Source organism: Coffea arabica, chromosome 1e (assembly GCF_036785885.1).
Source record: "Coffea arabica cultivar ET-39 chromosome 1e, Coffea Arabica ET-39 HiFi, whole genome shotgun sequence".
In the NCBI taxonomy this organism is placed as follows: Eukaryota; Viridiplantae; Streptophyta; class Magnoliopsida; order Gentianales; family Rubiaceae; genus Coffea; species Coffea arabica.
Genome location: NC_092311.1, coordinates 53,526,936 through 53,544,196, shown reverse-complemented (window position 1 = coordinate 53,544,196; position 17,261 = coordinate 53,526,936). Strand labels below are relative to the sequence as shown.

Sequence of the window (17,261 nt, the reverse complement as noted above, 5' to 3'; positions counted from 1 at the left end):
TAAGCCCGATTAAGGCTCACAACCCGAATATTATGTGAGTTGAATATGAGTTTCACATTTACGAACCCGAAACTCATAGTCCGAAACCCGAAAATAATTCAAATTAAATGAGCTGAGTTTGAACTCATCGGCCCGATTGACAGGCCTAACACTAACACATAGAGAATACCAAATCAACGAACCACCAATAATAATAATTTCTTTAAGGGTTCAAATACATTGGCCGGCATAACAATTTTGATCTTGCAACCAGACTCGTTAACGGCCCGTAAGTTGAAAGGAATACACCAGCCCGTAAGTTGAAAGGAATATGTAGGTTTGTTTGGACAGCTGATTATTTTCTCAAATATATTTGCTTACATCATCATTACAATTTTCAATATATTTTTTTATCTCATATACATCACATTACAAAAAGTGCTACAGTAAAAATATCTCAAATAACTTATAATTCAAACAAAAGCCTGCAAATTAAAAACTCAACGTCGACGGCCATGGGCAAAATAAATGGCAACGCTTGATAATGAGAATGGACCTAGGCCTTCACCAGAGCCGGCAAAAGGGCGTGTAGCCCAAATCTAATCCATTTTAAGATCATCAAAAGTAGGGTCACATCAAATGCTACTTCAGGTTAAGGCAGTGAAGAATCGACTCAAAATTTGATCTTTTCACGTCCATCTTTTGCTTTTGTCATCCATTTCTTTAGTACGCTTTGTTATTTGCCTTTATTGGTAATTCACAAGGACCTGTATTGCCGTTACTTTATAGAAATTTACCTTATAATTCGATGACCCTTTTGTCTACTGCTTCTAAACCAGCAAGATTACTCTGCATTTTCCTTTTTCTGGAAGTAACAAAGCATCTTTGTAGAAATCATTTTTCTAATTATGGATGTTTTCACAACACTTTCGGCTTAAATTCTTTGTCTACTATAGAAGCGCTCATGAATTTATGTTTAAGATCTTCGAAGTCCAAGATGTTACATAAAACTATAAAAGGTCATTAACATTTGAGTGGGTTTAAGTTACTTACTTGGTAACCTTAACTGTGCCTATGCCACCTTTTGCATAAAAGTCACAAACCACAATAGATACTTTTACTGTCTCCAAGACTCCAACGGGGTAGCTCAACCGGTGTGATTGTTTCTCTTTAGTCATGTCCACCAGGATTCGAGTCATGCTATTAATACGTTCGGAGTGGGTTGGGGCGTCCTCTCCCGAGCCGCAGGGGATTAGTTGGGCCAAAGGTCCGGACACCCCTGTGTCAGACTAAAAAAAAAAAAAACAATAGATAATTTTACTCTTTTTTTTTTGGCAAGAAAAAATTTTGATTAACTAAAAAATTCATATTTTCCTTCGCTATATGTAAGATCCAAAATAATTAAAGAATGAATTAATGTTGTTGGGTAATAAATCCAGAGCAGTTCGACCAACAGAGTTGAGAAAATGAATGGTCCAAACACCATTCATTAGTGATACAGAAGAATACGCTTTGTCCTCCATTGCATCTCATGTAAAACAAACGGATATGTTGTTAATCATCACTACATAAATAAACACCTAAAAATAAGATATGAGTCAACAGAAAGTAATTATTTATTTCCATAAAAGAAAGCCAAATACATACATCACATGGCAGTTTACGATGGACAGCAGTAAAGATGAAAGAGCAGAATAATGTGACGAGTTGATATTTGAGAATAAAGTGATGAAAGCAAAAGAGGTTGCAGATTTCACTCGTTCTTATTTCTTGAAATTCACTTAACTACACAAAGAGACTGCTAGTGTTCAAACAAACACAGGGTTGAATGATTAGGACGTGGATGAAGTCACGGAAAGGAAAAATTTAGCATTGATGGACTTGAAAAAAAAAAGAGAGAGAGAGAGAGAAGGTAGAAGTTAGGGTAATAGTGTGTGATGATAAAAAAGAAGTATTGATTGCCTTACCAGAGTGTTTAACAACATTAATGTTGTTGATGCAGACATTTTGACAGTTATTGTGGACTTCCGATATGGGGATGTTTGACTTGGAAGGTGATTCTTATGAGCTAGTACAAAACATGATGAGCCTGATTATTCATACATTGATACTTGAGTGGAACAAGCTGAATTACTATTGCATTCAACATTAAAAAAAAAATGCAGGATTGTACATGTACACAGGTGATAGGACAGGGAATGCTGCACATGTTCTTGCGCATTTTGGGATTAGTTTGAAGTCTAAACTTGTTTCGTGGGATGATTAAATATTTCTATTGGTGGCGATGAATGAGAGTTATCTTTTCATTAAAAAAAAAAAAATAGCAGAACAGAATCCTAATTAAGCAGAGATTGTCGATAAAATTAATATTCACGGATTAGGTAGAGATTGTCAAGAAAATTAATATTCACGAATAATTAATTAAATAACAAGAGGCAAAACAAAACATGAGATTCCCTCTCGGCTATGTGGTGGGCATAATAAACTGTAAAAATTTTGGCTTCATCAACTCCTATCCAATTTGTTGTCTATACTGCTTAGTTTTAAAGCAAAAAAAAAACAGATTAAAAAGGTTTATCGTGGCTCGATGTAGTTTGTACAGCGTAAGACAAATAATCCCGTGAAATCGTGGCATCAACTTTTATCAACCATCCACCAGTTTGTCGATGCCTTCACATTATTGTTTTATACTCTTTGATTGGAACAGTCAACAACAGTTAATGAAATTTTAAGAATTTTAATTGTCGTTTGCACTCTGCAGAGATCACTTAGCCCGCTGGTTTCCACGGACTCCTAATGCTTAAACTTGAAGCCAGTTTCGGAGTCAGTGCTAGTTGGTCAACGTGTTTTCTTTTCCCTCCATTACATAAAAGATACTAAGACCTATTTTCATGTTCATACAGATCAACAAGTGTGAGTTAAAATAATTACATATTTACTTAGGAGTACTACTTTTCTTGATAATAGTATATCCCTTCATTAATCATGTTATTCCATTCAAACTAACTAGCTAGTGGCTCATGTTCTTAAATCATTCTTGGAACTTGACACACTTTTAATCATTCTCTGGAGGGGGGAAGGGGCGAGGGGTTCAAAAAATGAAACCCTGCTGGCTAAAAAGTAGGTTTCATTTCTCCTAATTAAGCAGGCCAAAAAAAAAACACACACACACTTTAAAAAAAAAAAAATTTACTGATAGTCCTCGACAATCGCATGATTTCCCCCACTTAAAACGGATCTGAGGATAGTTATTATGGAATACTATATGTTAAATTAAACTCCAGCGTCATCTCACTTATATACAATCCTTCTCCAAACTAGAGAAAAGGTGGCAAAATGAAGTGAGACGACCGAATTACAGCTTCCAATGTTCGTATACAGTGAGTACAATACAAACATTGCCAAAGCTAACAAAATGTTAAGAAGTTCTTTTGCCATTTGGTTTTCTTTCCTTATGGTAGAAGAAGGTAAACTTGCATGACCAATGTTTGTCAACAGATGCATCATTAACATACAGATTGTAGCAAATTATCTTTCTCCCCAATCGAGTTCAGCGGGCGTGGGCAGCGAGGCCGAAAGGCCAGCTACCTTAGCTTCTGCCCAAGCCTAATGCCCTCCTTGATGAGTGAAGGCCAACTACGTCGTAAGAAGGACCCTTTTTGTCTGTCATCTTCTTTCGATTAGGGTCGGGGTCAGAAGTTCAATAGGAAGAACGCCACGGTGACTGAATGAAAGTACTCTATTAAAGACGGGGGCAGCTTTTAGAAATTGGAAAGGTGGATGGTCTGGATATCCCATCAGAGTACAAATCTGGTCTTGTCTTCATTCCATTATTGTCCTGCACGCTGGAATCTGAATTAACCCCAAAAAAAAAGAAAACTCTGAAAAAGTAGATACACTTTTCAGGGAGTCTGCCACCAGAAGCAAAGACCAAGGCTTCGTCTCCTGCTTCTGCTTCTGTGTCGTGCAGCCGTGCTAGGCTGCTTAGCATATTTAGAAAATTAGAAGCATGTAAGTAACTTAAAAACCAAGAAACAAGAAGTGCCAGAAATATAAAGGTCTTAATGATACCATTAAATTTATTTATGTATCGATATAATTGAGGACAATAGGGGACCAGATGCATGCATAACAATGAACTGTCAACATTACATCAATTTCTTTTCAGATTTCCATAATTTTCTACATTAATCACATTTGCAGCCACTCGTATTCTTTTCTTTCCTCAAAAAGATGCAGAGATTCGACTCTCATTGCTATCCATTCACCACCTTATTACCTTGAACGCCTTTCCTCCCTAAAACAATGACGTGATCTTAATTAATGGCTAGGGGCCCGCAAAAATTTCACATCCGTCCACCCATGCCTGACATCTTACGACCATCATCGGAGAATTTTGATTTCGTACAGCGGCAGCGCTCATCATCTGGTGATGATGAAGTAATGAGACTGACAAGAAGATCGGCAAAAGCTCCGACGATGAATTTGTGGGTTCTCTTGGGATTGAGAGACAGATAGCAGGTGAGAAGCTCGTGCAAGTAGTCCCAATTGGCTGCAACGTCGATCAGGTCATGGGCCTCCACCATTTCTTGCATGGACCGTCGAAAGTCCATGAAAGGGTCTGGCGAATAGGTCGCAACAGCAATGCTTCCTCCCACGACGCTGTCGGGTTCGGTCGGGATGCCCGGAGACGACGAGGAGGTTGACGATAGGGACGATGAGGAGTCTATGATGGAGTTAGAACGGCCAGGAGAGGAGCAGAAAAAGCGTTGGGATGCGAAGACGGTGGAGAAGTCCGGGGTGGAGGAGGTGGTGTAGGATTCGGAGGAGGAGAGGTCGTCGTCGGAGGTGGTGGTGGCGGACGTGGGGTGGGGAAAGGACTTGGAATAGGTGGTGCAGTCAAAAGTGAAATCGTAGAGGGAGTTGAAGTTCTTGATGAGGACTGATGCTGCGGAGCTGGATAGGGAACGGCTGTGCTCAGCTTGGATCGAGGATTGGGGAGATGAGGGTGCCGTGATATTTGTGAAGCAAAGATTTATGTTTCTTCCCAGATTGCTTGGCATTTTTTCTCGCCCTATAATCTTCTTGCTTAATTTACACTCTCCACTTTGGACTCAGGGAGAAGGGAGGGAGGGAATATGATTATTGGTATGATATGATGAGTTTTTTGAGTTGGAGAGGTGGAATTGGGGAGGATAGATAGATGCAGTGCGTTCACCGTTCACTATTCGGACAAGAGTTTGGCACTTAGAACCCATAGGCTGGCTGGCCAACCCATATTTATGTATACTGAGACTTGTGAAGTGAGAGAATCTCATTGATCATAAGAGGAAGGAACTTGCAAATTTAAACTCCGTTTGGATTATTATTTTTAGAAGTTTCTATAGAAATATATACCACAACGATTTGATTTCTATATATCATAATGATTTGATGTATATGAAATAAAAAGATAATTAAAAAATATGTCCACGAAAACGTAATAATTTTTTACACAAAAAAAATGACCATAAAAAATTTCCCACTTATACAACCCTTACATTCACAAAATATGCGTTCGTGTCTGTATATCATTGTTCAAGTATCTTCGATTTAGAGGGATGTGTACATCAAAACTTCAAACTTTCAAGTACTAGTTTTTAAAGACTATTGATGCTGTATTATTGGTAACAAAAGATGGATTTATTTATTGTCCCGTATTCCTCCATTACCATACATATCATGATATATGGTAGCTGTAAATATCTAATTAGTACAGGGCAAAAGCCGCAAAACAAATCCAGCAAAATGCAACTAGCGAAGGAGTGAAAGCGGGAGGGTGGGGCTTAGGGGTCATTGGAGTTGGTGAAGATTTTGTAGCAAGTAGCTTCTTCCTGGCCTCTTGGGACTTAAAAGGCGACTACTCAGCGGCATTAGCAAAATGCAATAGGAGCTGGTGGGTTGTGGACCTCGTTCTCAATTAATGGACGCATATCAATATTTATGTTATATACATCATATTTATAAAAAATATATATATCTAAAAGGTCAAAAGAAAAAGAGAAAACATAAAAAAAGGGAGGGGGCCGGATAGAGGATGGATAGAAATGAACTTTAAAAAAAAAAATTCAGAAGAAGAACAAGAATTTCGTGTCTTACGACGATAATCATCCATCAAATCCACCGCTGGAGTGGGGCAATTTGAAACCGAAAATGTGTAGAGCTAGTGTCGCGCCCCATTTTTCGCGATGGAAAAGAAAAATAAAGTGTGAGGTTTATAAAAGATATGATTTTATTTTTAAACAAGTTAAAAGGGACCTAGAATGGGACTTAAAAGAATGCGACAATTTGGGTCCAAAATTTAGTCTAAAAGGGTTTTTAAGAAAAAACAGGAGTCGCCACTTGGTATGGAGTTTTGGTGTACCAAGTCACCCAAAAAATAAAGTAAAACAAAATAAAACCCTTTTTGACAACTCCAGGTCTTTGAAAACAAGAGAAAATGGATTCGGGAGTCACGGTTGAAGAAAGGGAAGGCAAAGATTCGATTAACTCAAATCTAAGGCACCCTTTCAACCTAGTCTAAGCTAGTTGCGAGGTTTAGTCAAAATTTTCCTAATCTAACCCTTAATTTATCACATTTGGATGTTTTCTATATGAATGCAAATCTAAAAAATATCGCAAGGGACAACATGTTCATTCAAGGGTTTAATTGAACCAATCGCATTAATTGCGAAGGTCAAAATAGATCCTCGAAGGTGTCACAAGGATGCAAATGATGAAAAAGAAAAGAAATTAAATTATATACATATATATAAGTGATCAAAGAAAAAGGGAATGCAACATAAAGGGTACGGGAGGCAAAAAAATTCGTGACATAATTTTCTTATACAGGGATTAATGGGGTATTTAAACTAAAAAGTTATAATCACCCATTTCCATATTTGAAAAATAATTCTCCTAATATGCACAAACAAATGAGCTAACTTACTATACAATGTCCTAAATGAAATGCAATTCTAAATGACATGATTAACACATATAGAGGATAGGGGATAATATAATAGGAAATATCATGCAAATGGGAAAAGATCCTAAAAATGAAAATATGCGTGAAAATGTAATAAATATCACACAAAAATGAATCTAACGCACGAACGATCTAAGGGTCTAGCGTTGGACTAACCCATTTCTAAAAATCCTTACTAGCGTTGGACTAGCAAGTAAACGGAGGGAGAAACCACAACTAGCGTTGGACTAGTGTGGTGACGTCATGCATTTTTAATACATAATAAGACAAGTAGACATAAATTAAAACAAATAAACACATAAGAGCACGTAGCACGTAACACATAAGCATAATATCTAGATGCAAAAATCCTAAGGAAAGCAAGTAAGGCACGTAACACATAAGCCACATAAGCACACAACCTATCTATTACATCGGGGAGCGCCTAACTACAATCTAAAAGGGGAAATAAAATAAAACAAATCTAATTATCCTATCTATTACATTTTTTGAGGTATTTAAATGCCTCTCAAATAATTATAAAATTAACTAAACAAGTATAAGAAAATTTAAATGAACATTCAAATCAAATAAACAAAGCATATAAAAATATATAAACATATAGGAGCACGTAAGAGCACATAAGAGCACGTAATTGACATTGAAATAATAATAATGAGGTACCTCCCTTTTGAAGTGGTGACTAAACGGAGTCAAATTGCCCTATTTATACTCAAAATGAACAAAAGAATCACGGCACCAATTTAATTGAAAAATAATAATAACAAAAATACTAAATTCACACTAATATGTCAAACGTAAAGAAATTTAAGAACATCTAAAAATTACAAGTTAAGTATATTCAAAAGTAGCATAATTAGCTATTAAAGAAAAGAAACAATCATAATAAAGAGAGTCAAAATTCACTAGGGACTGAATTGCAAAAATTGAAAACTTTTGGGGGACAAAAATTATATTTTCCAAAGTTCAGGGGTCAAAATTAAATGAAAGATAAAATTCAGGGACCAAAATGCAATTAATATAAGGACCTACATGAAAGAAATTTAAAATGTTCTGGGCTGCAGTGAAACTACTCAAAAGATCAGGGGGCCAAAGTGCAAAATTCGGTTTCTGATTTGGGAGAAGAAAGGCCATCGGGCCGTTATTTTTATTTATTTGGGCCGGATACTACCTAAGCCCAGCCGAAAATCCAAGACCAAACACACAGGCCAGCCCGTCTTTTATCACTCAAACCCAACCAAATTAAAGCATGGGCTCCGACCTTCTAGCCCAACCGAAACCCGAAAGAAATAAAACAAAAGTCCATTCCCCAAACCCAACCAAAATAACCACAGGCCCACCTAAAAAAAAAACACTAGCCCAAACCACTTTCCTTTTCTTTCTTTTCTTTTCTTTCTTTTCTTTCTCTTTTCTTCCCCATACGTTTCCTCTTCTTCTTGTTCGGCCAGCTGAAGAAAACTTCAGCTGGTGGCCATGGCGGCTGCCGGTGGCGCCGCCGCCGCCGACCGCCACCGCCGGTGACCTCTCCGGTCACCAAAAATCCTCAAAATACACCCCCTCACTCGATTTTTCGCGTAGACTCCATTTCCGGAGTTAGTTTTTACAAAAAATGAGTCGAAAGCGGTCAAAATGCCAAGAAATCAGTTCAGTTTTTTATTTTTTAAAACCTTCACATCTTCACCAAAAATCATAAAAATTATGCCAAAACCCTCCTGATAACTTCTACATTACAACTATAATCTTAGTTTGACAAATAAACAACAACAAAATAAAGCATTAAGTCAATAACAGCCCCAAAAATGAAGAAAATTATTCTAATGCTTTGAAGGCTCAAAAACTCCCAAAATTTTGGATAACCAAGCATTTTCAGATCTTTGCTAGCTAATGGTCATCCATTTAAGCAAAACATACACACCAAATTCACTCCTTTGATTCATTTTTTTTATTCAAACATTTTTTCAAACATTTGGCATGCATTCACAGCACCGTTTCTTTTTTTCCTAATTTTGTTCATGACCCATCCCAAAATTTCATCCATACAACACCAACAAAAACCAGCAAAAATAAGCAATAAAAAGTAACCACACATGCATTCAATCTAGTTAATTAAAAAAAAGAAAAGCTGGAAAAAAGGAGATAAATACCTCAATGAAGAGTTTGGTCCCTTTGCCAAGATTTTTGATGAAATTGCCAAGCTCCAATCCAACCGATTGCTGCCTTGTTGTGTGCAAATGTGTTTGGATTTTGTGAAAGAAAATCTGTAAAGGGAGCCCCCCCCTTTTTTGTTCCTCTTGTCTGATGAGGGAGAGAGCCGAGAGAGCAAATTGAGCCAAAAGGGTGGAGTCTTTTTTTTTCTTCTTGTCCTCTGTCCGTGAGAGCCGAGAGAGGAGATTGAGGAAGTAGTTTTTTTTTTTTGTTGTCTGTTGTTTGGTTTTTTGTTCTCGTCTGTTAAGAGCTAGCCGAGAGAGGGAGGGAAAATTTTTTTCCTTTTTTTTCCTTCTTCTCTCCTGGAGAGAGCCGAGAGATGTCTTGTAGCCAAAAAAGGAGCTTGTGTGCTGAATCTTCCAAAATGATGATTTCTCAATTAATGAAAAGACAAGTCCATGGTCATTGAGTGTGAAAATGGGTTAATAGTTAATTTGGTGAAACAAAATGATCAAAATGATTTTTTGATTTTTTTTATTTTTGTTGTTTTGTTGTTTTTTTTTTTTCTCTTTTCGTAAAGCAAACCTGCAAAAAATGAGAAAATGTACATTAAAATACAAGAAAATAAATAACTTATTAAATAGAAAAATCCTGGAAAAATATTAAAAATTGACAAAAATTTGGTGTCTACAGCTAGTATCAGTATGTACTAGTCCCTTACTGATCTTGGTGCTCGGTCCGCTTCTTCTTCACTCATCTAAAGCCAGCCTGCTTCACTAATATACGGGTGTGTTTAAATAGCAAATTATTTGAAATAAATTTTTTTTTATAAAAAAAGTAATGTAATATTTTTTTTGATGTGATATATGTAAAATAGAAAGATAATTAAAAATATGTTTATAATACAATTAAATAATTTTTGGCAAATAAAAACCTATTCAGACAGACAAATTACGGATATGAAAAGTAATTAATGAATGGGTCGAATCGAAGTTGTACACAAATTTTTGCTGAAGCTGCTAGAATATGTGGGCTTGTTTCAGTTTCAGGTGCCGTCGTGCAAAATGATTGCGGTCTGGTATTGTGTTCTAGTCTACTCAAAATACTGCTCAAATACTACAATTTAGGACTTTGGCCATGATGATATCTTCTGTCTGTATGATAATCAATAGATGCTACGACTTTCACGCGTACGTGAAAATTCAGAAAGGATATTCTTGACTGCAAAGCAGCCATGGACATGCTGCCCGGATTACAAAAATAAATGCATATATACTAGCCTTTTCTTTCACGGACGGGTGGATTGGGATCATGACAAACGGTAAGAGGGATGACATGCATGCATCATATCTCATTTTTAATGTCTAGAAACTATTTTCAATTCCCATCACTACTTTGAATGTAGTGCATAACAGTTATTCCATGCAAAACTGAGTCGTGGAGTAAACAAAGCAAATAGAGAGAAATCAATTAGCACTGCTACCATATTTATGTTGGACAAGAATAATCTTTTGCACTGACAATGACAATGTTAGAATATATATATCGAAATTAATTTTTTCTGCACTGACAATGTATATACTATCAGGTTTGAATAAATGAAAACTATGTAAAAGTTGAATTTGCACATATGCCATGGATGTAACTATTATAATGTATACACTGTCAATGTATATAAGATTTACTTTATATATTGAGATATTTTTCCAAGCTTAAGGGGAGGGGGAGGAAGGAACGTAAATTTGTGAAACGGAAAATCAAGTTAGGCTGGCGATATATACGGTGTAACGTAACTCACCTTAAGTTTAGAGTTGGCAACATCATGGATCATACATCACATGGTGGGGAGCATATCATGAATCCACCTACCTCTGTCGTCAGTACTGTACTGAAATTAGGAAGTGCAGATTGGAAGAACTGTTTCTCACAATTTCTCTCCTTTCTTTGTTTTTTGTTTGGTTAGGTCCATTAGAACACAAGAAAATAAAGTCGGGGATTTGCATTATCTAAAAAACCTAGTCATTATTATGCAAATGCATAAAACTCGAATTTTATAGACGTAGAATCGGCTACCATCTACAAAGACAATATATGAAAGTTTCATTTAAACAATTAACCCTATCATCGCCACTTATAAAGAGTCCTACCAAAATTCATTATCCCCGGCCGCCATATATCAGAAACTGTGACTTGTTTAAGCATTAGGAGTGAAGGAGCATGCATCATGGAATTAATTAATGGTGTCTTCATTGAAGCTTACGGTTGCCCAACAGTCGATCGACGACATGCATGCACAAATACAAATATACAAATGCGGGATCGGGATTAAAGATATACGGAGATAGCACATTCGGAATCTTTGCATATCTAAAAGACTCGAGTTAATAATGCTGGTTTTTTTTTTTTTTTGGAGGGGGAGGGGGGGGGGGGGGGGGGTACTTGAGTTCAAGCTCAATGGTCCACCTAATTATTTTATTTGTACATGAATCGATCGTAGTATCCCACGTGAGATAAGGATTTGAAATATTGGCTGGCAGCGGCAATATCTGTACATTTTTATGATACATAGTAGTAATAATTTGTGGCTGCTGTATGCAAATAGATACAGACATCCCAAAGGGAACCGCTGCTGCATATGATGCTCCAATTTCTGACTGACAATTCATCCTCTCCTGCAGAGTCTTGAATATTTAATGACAGTGGCACTTATGTAAGACTTCCTCACACTTTCCGTAAGTGGAGTTACAAGGAAGCCTTGCTTTTCCATCATCAAAAATAAAATACAGAAACCGGGAAAAGGACGGCCCAAAAGAAAAAGAAAGAAAGAATGAAAAATCGAACATTCATATATGAAGTTGGTTCTATGACTTCTGCTATAGATTCTAGGTAGAAAGTCGATCAATGGTGGCGGCCCAGAAACCTATTTTAAGGATGCAAGTTGTGATAAAAGAAGAGGATCCACAGGATTAAGTTTGTGAATGTTGGAACAAATTTGGACTGTTAATTAGAGTCTTTAGAGATGTTTATTACTAAGAAGAACTACTTCATTCACTCCCAAACATATTACTGCTACTTTGGCTCATGTCATATGCAATAGCAGTTGCATTAGGTTCAGAATTATGACCAAGCAAACCAGTAAAAGATTGGAACCCTATGGCATAACATAAAAACTACCCGTACGAAATAGACACATTTTTATTTTAATCCTTTCAAGGTCCTAATTACTAAACGGCATCTATATAACACAACCAGCCATACGTGGAACAGAGCATTTGATGTTCCAAGTCTGGATACACCATACATCCTTATTAACCCCGGCTGCAGCTACCGCTGATGCTGCAACACCCCCTGGATGTGTGGTCATGTCGGGCCTGTCCCTGGTTTCTGCACCAATCACCCCTTCAGCAGCCTCCCTTGTCACTGGCTTGTCATCGAGGAACTTACTAGTTGCATGCTATATATAAGATAATCAATGTATATGACATCTGCAGAAAGCATTTAAATGCAAAAACTCGACTTAATTTACATTGAACTCAGAATGTAAGAGCGGATGCTAAATTACAGCCAGAACATCGACTAAGCTTGATTATAGGCATTATGTGCCGCTGCTGATTGAGCTTTTGCTCTAATTCCGCCATGCATTACGCTTCCTCGACCAGTGGCTCTAATTTCTGCAGCCTGGATAGCTGCTGCATCTTCCTAGTCCATCAATTTGGCCCCAGCTAAATGAGCCGCTGCTTCTCCAATTGTAACTGCAGTTGAGTCAAAAGGCGAATCGGGAGAATTCTCGGTCTTTGTCACGAGTCGATACGGCGGCCACATACTTGTGCCTCAGAGATGGTAACACCGCCATCCCTGACAATACTGGTGGCTCGGTTGGGGCGAACAACACCACGCCTCTCATAGATATCAGCTGCAGCTTTCATGTGGGCTGTAGAACCATCCTTTTGGGTCTGCCCCCGCAGCACTATGCTCTCAGCTTCCTGCATCACGACTGCACCCCCTGAATCTGGATTTGACTTCTACAGTCGCTTCTTCTGCCCAAAATATGGGATCAATGAGGTTATTTGTTTCAACCTTCTGAAATATTCTTGTAGATGAATTAATCACATGATTCCATATGCCTGATGAACCAAAAAAAAAATCCATTTTATGGTCGGGATCCTGTCAGATGACTTGCTTTCCAAATTTCAGGATCCTATTTGTGGGAGTGCACATTGTGCCTTGGCACCGTACTGGAGCAAAAAGCTTGGGAAATGCGATTTTGTTGCATATCAGGTTCTCTCTCTCTCTCTCTTTCTCTGGCTTTCCCTTTTTCTTCACATTGAACATGAACACACGAATATATGGACAGTAAGAAATAGAAGAGGTATGCCACTGTCCCCTTTTAGCATGACAAATATAGGAGAATGGGACAAATTTAGAACCGTGGACATGGATAAAGAGGTATTCTTCTCGTTACCACGTGATTACGAACATTATCTCTAGAACTATTTTTGCATGATATTTGGGTTGCATTACACTGGTCCTTTCACTGTTGAAGTCAACTTACGCTCTCTCCTGTTAACTTTAAATCTTACATAAAGATTACATTCATTAAGTTCTCTTGCATGGATAAACAAAAATTAGTACATGTGTTTGTTGAGGAATCAGTAAACAAGGTAGGGGTGAGCCATGAACTTTAAAGACCATGGATGCCTTTAGCCCTTGGTTCACCTCTCCGTGTTGGATGATATGTTTTCTCTAACATTTTCGTGACTTATTGAATTAAATATGCCATTGTCTTCTTCATTATTTTTCTTTATTTGCTTACTATTTTTCATGTTGTATCTGTCATTTTTGTGTACGTGCGTGCTGGCTGGTATATCTTTTTTAATATGGCTTGCTGGAATTGAGAGTTGGTGGTGTAGGAAAGTATGGTTGTTGAGGAATTTGATGGGAGGAGGATATATTGCCTGATACCAAATGTTAGCAATCTACTAAATACTAAGGTTTACTAGTGTCAGATTTTGTTTGTTTGTGCTCTCTCTCTCTCTCACTCACACACACACTGACAGCAAAAAAATATGGACACTTCATTATTTGTTTAGGTATTATTCTCCTGTACCTTTTGAATTTGGCCTGTGATATGGCAATATTGCCTGGTTCTTTTAAATTTTTCTGTCCTTATGGTAGACGATGATGATAGAAGCCCTCAAAGGTTCGGGAATGAAACAGAAAAGTCGTGGTGATGCAGACAAGGTTGATGTACTTACTGCATGGCATAGAGTTGATTGTAGAACTAGAGAAGCTTTCCGTCGTAGCTTTCTTCCAGAATTGATAAGTGGATATGAGGTAACTTTGAGATCGACAAGACAGAGTATAATTACTTCCTCTTCTTATCATCTATTACACTACATCTACTCTATTGTCGTGATGATCTTGTATTATTTGCATGCTTTATGTTGTCTATGCTTCTTGTGTTTATTTACTCATCCTCTTAGGAGTGCATCCGGGACTTTGTGAAGGAGACTGGAGATGGTGGTGTTCTTGAGTTAAATGTTCAAGATCCTTTCCGCCGGTTGTTGCTGCATGGTGTTTGTGAGGTATATCTGCCCATTTGATTCTTGAAGATGTAAGACTCACTATTTGCACTCAGCATCGAAGAGTCATTATTTCCCCTTAGATATTGATAAGTCGTTGATGACAATAACCTGCCAAAAAATGATTTCTCTCTTTTCCTAAACGAAAAGAGCAGCAGTTGTCATTAACCGGCTTCTGTATTTAGTTATGAGTCTCGTGTTGTGCCCCAAAATTCCCTTTCAATAGTTCTACAACTTGGTGTCAGTAACAGTGACGCAATCAAAGGGAACAGAGACATTGAAAATGACCAGAATAAGGAAGAAGAAGGCCGGTGATTTTGAGCTTCCCAACATGGTCACTCTCTGTAACTTTCTCAGGATGGCGAAAGAAGGGATTTGGGGATCATTGTCCAATTATGTGATCATGTATTATAGCACAAATTTGTGCATTGTCTTTTAGTACCAAAAAATAACGTACTCAGTGCTTGGTAGTTCAAATGTTGTTGAAATGATTTGTTTCGCGATGCGGATAGATTTGATTTAGGCCTGCAGCAGGTGAAGTATGTATTTCTTGTAAATTGATTCTGAATAATAGTTTACTCAGAGCTGATTGGTCCCTTTTCTGCTGGTTTCGCTGTGTGCTGTTACCTTGTCAAAACATTCTCTGTTAACAATGTACAGAAAGCAAGCTACTGTAGAATTAGACTGTAAAACCTCTTTATCATTTACAGAGACTGACTAACTGGGAAAATAATGCACGGCTAGCTGTTGATATTATAGTTTCTCTGTTTCTTTTACAAGTGAGGGGAGTCAGGACTGGTTGTTATATGTGGTTGAATGAAAGTAAATTGCCAAGACATTATCATGTTTCCGTGTACAGCATTGAGCATACTGGTTCTGCGTTGGCGCATTCCTTGTTCAGGGGCGGCGGTTCATAGTCTTTCCAAAGGCGAGTGTAACTGGCAAAGTACGCATCAATCAACGGACGACTGGATGCCCTTTGTCATTAGCGGTGGAGTCACGTGCAGTTAAGGGGGTGTGGTTTTTTTTTTTTTTGTCTACAGAGGGCTATCCGGATTTTCGGACTGATAATACCTAATAATCCGACTAATCTCCTGCGATTCGGGAGAGGAGGCCCCACTCCACATCGACCATTTGCACGCGGGACTCGAACCCTGGTTGGCCGGGACCTTTTGGTCGCCAAAGTTTAGAAATTTTTAAGTCGTTTCTCACTTGCTTCTTTCTAAAATTTTTAGAAATCTCTTACTTACCATACATTGCTTTACACCCCCTTAATTTTGAGAAAATTATGTTTAAAACTTAGAAAGTTCAGAAATTCTCAAAGTTGTTCCTTATTTGCTTCTCCCTAAAATTTTTAGAATTCTCTTTCCTATCATATATTGCCCCCTAAATAATTGAAAATTCATAATCATTACCCTTCACAGGTGTGTTGGACCTACCAAAAAGTTAAACACGTATGTTAATTCAAAGGTAATTTTGACTGTAAATTTTAAGCACATTTAACATTAGAAAAAATGAAATTTTGAATATTGACGCATTTATTGATTTATATTATCGGAGTTTGACCCCTACCTCCAAGGTCTTGGTTGTCACTGCCTGTCATCCTCGTCACTTCTGCATTATGAATTTGATTAACGAAACTATGGGCCCTTTAGGAGGACCCGCCACATACAAGGGGCAGGAAGGTTGTAGTTGTAACCGTTCCTGTCGGTTTTGGCCATTTTCAACGACGCGTAACTTTGGTTGCACACAGTATAATTTTATTTGCATAACGTGTAACTTTAGTATAAAATTTTTGCGAGTCCCACATATATTGTGAAAATCGATGTATAACTAGTTATCTGGATCGCACATTTTTTTTAGCCAAAATCTGGCCGTAAACAGTTCAGAAGCGGTCATTTTCCCTCACCCGCATGGCACCGTCGCTGCAGAAGTAAGAAATGTTCATTCAAACGTGGAACACTTCTCTAAGTAGAAGAAAAGAGCAGTAAGTCTAAAAACTCTGCGTTTGAAGAACACTTTTCTAAGTAGAAAAAAAGCGGTACACTTCTCTAAGTAAAAGAAAAGCAGAACACTTCTCTAAGTCAAAGAAAAGAGCAGTAAGTCTAAAAACTCTGCGTTTGAAGAACACTTCTCTAAGTAGAAAAAACGTGGAACACTTCTTTAAGTAGAAAAAATGTTCATTCAAACGTGGCTTTGTTTGGATAATTTAGTTTTTCAAAAACTAGTTTTTTAAATACGATAAAATTTTTAAAATATATTCTAAAAGGTATTCTAAAAAGTAGTCTAAAATTTTTTTAATGTTTAAAAAAATTCTAAAATATATTCTAAAAATTCTACTACTCTTAAATATTTCAAAATATTTTCTAAAAAAATCTTAAAATATACTCTAAAAACTCTGCTACAGTAATTTTTTTCAAAAACACCCTAAAAAACAGCTAATCTATCCATTTGCTCTTTCTAAAAATAAAAAAGTATGAAATGTATGAATTGATGATGAAAATGTTTGAATTTGGACATCCCTCACATTTTATCAAATAAAATTTTTT

General features: G+C 37.2%; 3 protein-coding genes and 1 long non-coding RNA gene across 4 annotated transcripts; 2 read left to right on the top strand and 2 right to left on the bottom strand.

Annotated features, from left to right (window-relative positions):
* Positions 1 to 4,021: 4,021 nt before the first annotated feature.
* LOC113716485 (transcription repressor OFP16) lies at positions 4,022 to 9,648 on the bottom strand. Its single transcript, XM_027240832.2, has one exon. The coding sequence runs from the start codon at positions 5,040 to 5,042 to the stop codon at positions 4,326 to 4,328; it is 717 nt and encodes a 238-aa protein (XP_027096633.1). The 5' UTR covers positions 5,043 to 9,648; the 3' UTR covers positions 4,022 to 4,325.
* A 2,526-nt stretch (positions 9,649 to 12,174) lies between these two features.
* LOC113743435 (late embryogenesis abundant protein D-34-like) lies at positions 12,175 to 13,119 on the bottom strand. The gene is made up of 4 exons (XM_072071564.1): positions 12,955 to 13,119; positions 12,776 to 12,829; positions 12,389 to 12,584; positions 12,175 to 12,281 (listed from the first exon to the last, which is right to left on the bottom strand). The coding sequence occupies exons 1-4, from the start codon at positions 13,117 to 13,119 to the stop codon at positions 12,175 to 12,177; spliced, it is 522 nt and encodes a 173-aa protein (XP_071927665.1).
* A 5-nt stretch (positions 13,120 to 13,124) lies between these two features.
* Positions 13,125 to 13,387, top strand: LOC140021625 (uncharacterized). The gene is made up of 2 exons (XR_011825541.1): positions 13,125 to 13,192; positions 13,325 to 13,387. It is a non-coding gene; the product is annotated as an uncharacterized lncRNA (long non-coding RNA).
* An 890-nt stretch (positions 13,388 to 14,277) lies between these two features.
* Positions 14,278 to 15,629, top strand: LOC140020330 (uncharacterized). Its single transcript, XM_072071563.1, has 4 exons — positions 14,278 to 14,464; positions 14,614 to 14,715; positions 14,939 to 15,142; positions 15,423 to 15,629. Exons 1-4 carry the CDS (start codon positions 14,309 to 14,311, stop codon positions 15,627 to 15,629), a joined length of 669 nt encoding a protein of 222 aa, XP_071927664.1. The 5' UTR covers positions 14,278 to 14,308.
* Positions 15,630 to 17,261: the final 1,632 nt, after the last annotated feature.

What these genes read in the sequence shown, in the direction of transcription:
- LOC140020330 (XM_072071563.1), top strand. Translation starts at nt 14,309, where the DNA reads ATGATGATAGAAGCCCTCAAAGGTTCGGGAATGAAACAGAAAAGTCGT. An exon ending in TGCTGCATGGTGTTTGTGAG is followed by an intron (nt 14,716 to 14,938) that starts GTATATCTGCCC and finishes CCCTTTCAATAG; the next exon opens with TTCTACAACTTGGTGTCAGT. An exon ending in ATAGCACAAATTTGTGCATT is followed by an intron (nt 15,143 to 15,422) that starts GTCTTTTAGTAC and finishes TATCATTTACAG; the next exon opens with AGACTGACTAACTGGGAAAA.
- LOC113716485 (XM_027240832.2), bottom strand. Translation starts at nt 5,042, where the DNA reads ATGCCAAGCAATCTGGGAAGAAACATAAATCTTTGCTTCACAAATATC.
- LOC113743435 (XM_072071564.1), bottom strand. Translation starts at nt 13,119, where the DNA reads ATGCAGGAAGCTGAGAGCATAGTGCTGCGGGGGCAGACCCAAAAGGAT. An exon ending in TTACCATCTCTGAGGCACAA is followed by an intron (nt 12,830 to 12,954) that starts GTATGTGGCCGC and finishes TTGATGGACTAG; the next exon opens with GAAGATGCAGCAGCTATCCA. An exon ending in CATCAAATGCTCTGTTCCAC is followed by an intron (nt 12,282 to 12,388) that starts GTATGGCTGGTT and finishes GTTATGCCATAG; the next exon opens with GGTTCCAATCTTTTACTGGT.